The following is a 5,150-nucleotide window of genomic DNA, read 5'->3' on the forward strand; positions in this document are numbered from 1 at the left end:
TAGGTTTTTATTGTCTTTTGACAGCCAGAATAGAGCAGCACTCCACACTATTCTATCCAGTTGAGAAAAAAAAAAGAAGCCTTAGAAGCCCAGAGGCTTAGTTGCCAAAACAGAAGCCATGACACCAGTGTCCACAGAGACTTATGCAGCAAGACAATGATCCTGCAATACACGGAAAAAGCTTGCAATTTTGTACTGGCCTAGTCAAAGTACTGACGCACTAGTGGAGGGGGCAGTAACTTTATAGGATATGCATGAATAAGATAAGAAATCATTAATGTGGATCTATCATCACAATATGCGTATCATTCTAACTTTACTGCTAATGCTAGAGGTGTTTCCATTTCTATACGTAGATCTGTAGATTTATGATGACACATCAAGATATACCCAATGTGGGGTTAGTGGACTTCAATACTACATGCGATAGATTTTTGGACTAAATGTCTATTGATCCCAATGTATCTGCCTCCTCCTTGCCCACTACTTTTCATGTATTTACATACAGATGGGGTTAGATCCTTGTGCTATACTGTGGGTCTGATTCATTCACACCCTAGTTCCATATTCTCCCTAAACTCATGAATCTGGCTAGTACCTCTAGATCAGTGGTTCTTAACCTGGGTTCGATCGAACCCCAGGGGTTCGGTGAGTCAGTCTCAGGGGTTCGGGGGAGGTCAAGACAGACACCCGACTCATATGATTCGTGATGACACGCCCCGCTTAGCCATCATTGGCTGCAGGTGATCACGCAACATCGCTTGGCCTAGTAGTCGAATTGTGACTGTCGTGATGGTACGTCGTGTGATTTCTTTCTTAATATTTTAATCCCTTCATACTAACTATGTCGAGCAAAAAAAGAAAGTGGTCGGACGAATATGTACAATATGGATTCACATGTATAACGGAACGTGATGGGAGTCAGCGTCCTAACTGCATGATTTGCAATGCTAGGTTGAGCAATTCTAGTCTAGCACCGGCAAAACTAAGAGAACACTTCCTTAAGCTGCATGGAGATGGACAATACAAGAACACAACGCTCGCTGAATTCAAGGTGAAGAGAGCCAGATTCGATGAAAAGGCTACTCTGCCTGTTCTCGGCTTTGTACCCATCAACAAACCGATCCTCACAGCATCGTACGAAGTTGCTTACCTGATCGCAAAGCAGGGCAAACCACACACCATTGGTGAAACACTCATAAAACCAGCTGTGTTGAAGATGGCGAATATCATGCTGGGAAAAGCGGCTGAAGTTAAGCTATCCTTAATTCCTCTTTCAAATGACACCATCAGCGACAGAATAGAGGACATGAGCAAAGACATCTTGGCTCAAGTAGTTGCATATCTGATTTCAAGCCCGGCAAAATTCAGCCTTCAACTCGACGAGACCACAGATTTTTCCAATCTAAGCCAGCTTGCTGTATTTGTGCGCTATGTGAAAGACGACGTGATAAAGGAAGATTTTTTATTTTGTAAACCTCTTACGACAACAACTAAGGCAGCCGATGTGAAGAAACTTGTGGATGACTTCTTCAAAGACAACAATCTTTCGTGGGATATGGTTTCTGCAGTTTGTTCGGACGGAGCTCCAGTCATGCTGGGAAGAAAGTCTGGTTTTGGTGCGCTAGTGAAAGCCGATGCACCACACATCATTGTTACGCATTGTATTCTGCACAGGCATGAGTTGTCAACAAAAACCTTGCCTCCAAAACTAGCAGAAGTATTAAAAATTGTAGTGGAATGCGTGAACTATGTGCGAAATAGTGCTCTGAGGCACCGCATCTTCAGTGAGCTGTGTAAAGAAATGGGCTCTGAATTCGAGGTACTTCTGTACCATTCTAACGTTCGGTGGTTATCCCGGGGACAGGTGCTGAATCGTGTTTTTGCCCTGCGTGTGGAATTAGCCCTGTTTTTGCAAGAGCACCAACATCGTCATGCAGATTGCTTAAAAAATTCTGAGTTCATTCTCATTTTAGCGTACATGGCTGATATCTTCGCAGCTCTCAATCATCTCAATCAACAGATGCAGGGCGGTGGAGTCAACATCATTGAAGCGGAAGAAAACCTGAAGGCTTTTCAAAAAAGCTATCGTTATGGAAACGACGAACAGAGAACGATAACTTCGCAAACTTTCCCCTGCTGGACGACTGTGTAAGTAAGATCGAAGATGTATCTGGAATCGGAGACATTTCTGTACCCGCGGAACTGAAGCAAGCAATTGCCACGCACTTAGATGAGCTTGCAAAGTCTCTCGACGGATACTTCCCTACAAGAGAGTCATATCCAGCATGGGTGAGACAGCCGTTCACGTTTAGTGTTGAGACAACAGATGTCAATGATAAATACCTCGATGAAATCATTGAAATTCAGCAGAGCCAGGTTCAACAGCAACTCTTCAGAACAACAACGCTCTCAACGTTTTGGTGTCAACAAATGGTAACGTATCCTGTTATTGCTAAGAAAGCTCTGGAGATTTTCATACCGTTTGTTACAACATATCTTTGCAAGCAATCCTTTTCGAGGATGCTGGACATAAAAATGAAGAAAAGGAACAGACTTTGTTGCGAAAATGACATGAGAGTGGCACTTGCCAAGGTGAAGCCGCGCATTTCTGAACTGGTCTCTTAAAGGCAACAGCAGAAGTCACACTTATTTGCAGTAAATATTCATTATTATGTTTTTGTTTTTGTGTGAAAATCATGTTTTAATGGTTTTGTTCTTTGAACACTGATGTTGATGCACGGTTCATTTTGTGCACCAGTAAAATATATACCTATGTTTTGAATTTTATTTTTCCAATTAAGAAGGGTTCGGTGAATGCGCATATGAAACTGGTGGGGGTCAGTACCTCCAACAAGGTTAAGAACCACTGCTCTAGATTGAAGCCAAGGGAGCATTCTTCATAAGAGATATTTGTGTGGGAGAAGTACAACTTAGGCATGCAGTACAGACCAAGGACCCAGGTGATCACTTTTGCGTTGCCCACTTCCCTATCCCTTTGTCAAAAATGGACTTCTCTACCTGCCAAGTCCTGTTGGAAGGCAGCTGTAGAGTCCCTCACAGAGGAAGAATTATCTATAGCCCTGGCTTTTCCGAAGCAGATGTCCCCAAATTATAGTACAAGGATGTCCCAAGTTTACATCTTACATCAGCCATAGATCACCACCAGTAGACTTAATAAATTTATGCTGGATTTCCCAAACATCTGCCCAAAGTTTAGAGAGTCCCCTGGATCTTTCTTACATTTGATGTGGTCATATCCTGTCCTGAGAGGATACTCAGAGAAAATAAGCACATTTTTACAAGAAGCTGTGGGCGTCACTGTACCTGATGGCCCAAAGATCTGTCTCTTGTTTAATGATCCAGAGAAATTTCCATCTCCAACCATCCATGTCTTCCTCTGTAAGACTCTATACCATGCTTAAAAGGGTATTCCAGACAGCGGGAAAAGGTAGACCAGGGTTAAGAGGGACTCACTCTAGAGTACATTTATGGCATATCCTGTGAATATGCCACATAACTGGTATATTCTCCTTTAGTTCTTTGGGTTCAGATACAGTTTGAAACATAATGGTTTTCTAATTTGTTATGGCGTGTTTCTCTTTTGTCCAATATAGACAATGCATCCTGTAAAGCTGCAGCTGAATGTATATGTTCAACAAGTGCATTAAAAATGTCTTGATATTTTTATGTTAAAGCCATGTTAATCTGAACATGATACTAATACACATGGTGCATTGTTATTTATTTATTTTTTATCTAATAAACTTTATCGTTGATTTAAAAAAATAATAATAATTGTGCTTCTTGCAGTTAAAAAAATTATAATTTTTTAATCCTGGCTTTTCACTAATGATCATTCTTTTTAAATACAATGTACTGCATATGTCTATATATCAACACATTAGCCCAAGGCTTCTCAAACTTTTTCTACCCAGGCTTCACCAACCAAAACATTTTGATGCCTGGGCCTCGCCATAAGTCATAGTCCATGGCAACATTTTTGAAAACAACCTTAATTTATCTTAAAATTTGTCTCCTGAACCCGGTAGAACATTAAAATAATCACAAAAGTAGTCGGTTATGTTGCTAAACCAGAGATTGGTCTAACCAGGGAACGGCCTGTACACTTCTGTCCATACTGCCTCCTCAGCTGCGCCTCACCAACAACTGGGGGTACCTCTCCCTGACCCAACTTGTTTTATCTTCAGTATTCTATAGCCTGTTATTCGAGCTTGCCCTACTCTTCTAGTCTTTCTACCTCCATGTTAATAGAGCAGCGCTGCCATGTACAGAGTTTCTTGTAAACAGAACACCCATCAACCTCCAAATAACTGTTGCATTCCTCCTCACCTGCCAGAAACATCACAGCAGCCAAGGGAAGGATGAGATAAGATAAGATAGGTCAATGCCTTGACCTGACATCTCATGTGATAGCACTTAAAATTGCTTTGCAAAGCATGCGATAATAAAAATAAAGAATTCAATTCTGCTGTGCATGGCACTACATTGCGCACAGGAGTGGACTCGATTTTCAGACCATAAGTTGATTTTCAAGGACACATTTTTGTCACAGCTTAGTGGCTGCATATAAACATATTTATACAGAGACTTCATTTGTCTGAAATGTGAGACTGTATATAGATGTGTGTAGGTCTGTCTGCATGGAGTGATCTCTGTGGGTATCCAGTGTGAGTCACTGAGGTATAAACTGGGATGCCTGAGGACTTATTACTATATTTTTGGTGCTATGCTCTAATTTCATACTTGCCCTTGTGAACACAATCCCCATGTCCTTTGTTTAGAGCCTCAAAGCCAAACATTGCATTTATTTATTTGTGAATAGAAATGTTACTCTCTGGTTTGAGGTAAATAACAGACCATATATTTAGTGGGTGTATAAAAAGGATTTTCCGAGCCCTTCAAATTACCGGCAAAGTGCTTCATAATGTAAAAAATAAATAAATCTAAGGCTACATTCACACGAGCGTATCAGATTCATGCGAATCAAAAAAGCGTGTGAATCTGGTCCGTGTGTGTTGCGTTATGCATCAGTGTGCTTTGCGAGTGGCATGCGTTATTCACCCACTCGCAAAGCACATCCTTTTTTTAAATTATTTTCAATTGAATTGATGAGCAAATTACGTATC

The 5,150-nt window shown here is 41.0% G+C and overlaps 1 protein-coding gene across 1 annotated transcript; it reads left to right on the top strand.

Moving 5' to 3' along the window:
* The first annotated feature begins 844 nt into the window (after window positions 1-844).
* Window positions 845-2,628, top strand: LOC142662589 (protein FAM200C-like). Its single transcript, XM_075840800.1, has 2 exons — window positions 845-2,033; window positions 2,111-2,628. The coding sequence occupies exons 1-2, from the start codon at window positions 845-847 to the stop codon at window positions 2,626-2,628; spliced, it is 1,707 nt and encodes a 568-aa protein (XP_075696915.1).
* Window positions 2,629-5,150: the final 2,522 nt, after the last annotated feature.

Source organism: Rhinoderma darwinii, chromosome 10, assembly GCF_050947455.1.
Source record: "Rhinoderma darwinii isolate aRhiDar2 chromosome 10, aRhiDar2.hap1, whole genome shotgun sequence".
In the NCBI taxonomy this organism is placed as follows: domain Eukaryota; kingdom Metazoa; phylum Chordata; class Amphibia; order Anura; family Rhinodermatidae; genus Rhinoderma; species Rhinoderma darwinii.

Excerpts from the sequence above, each read along its gene's own strand:
- LOC142662589 (XM_075840800.1), top strand. The coding sequence starts at position 845 with ATGTCGAGCAAAAAAAGAAAGTGGTCGGACGAATATGTACAATATGGA. Across the intron at positions 2,034-2,110 it reads CAATCAACAGATGCAGGGCG|AGAACGATAACTTCGCAAAC; the intron begins GTGGAGTCAACA and ends AACGACGAACAG.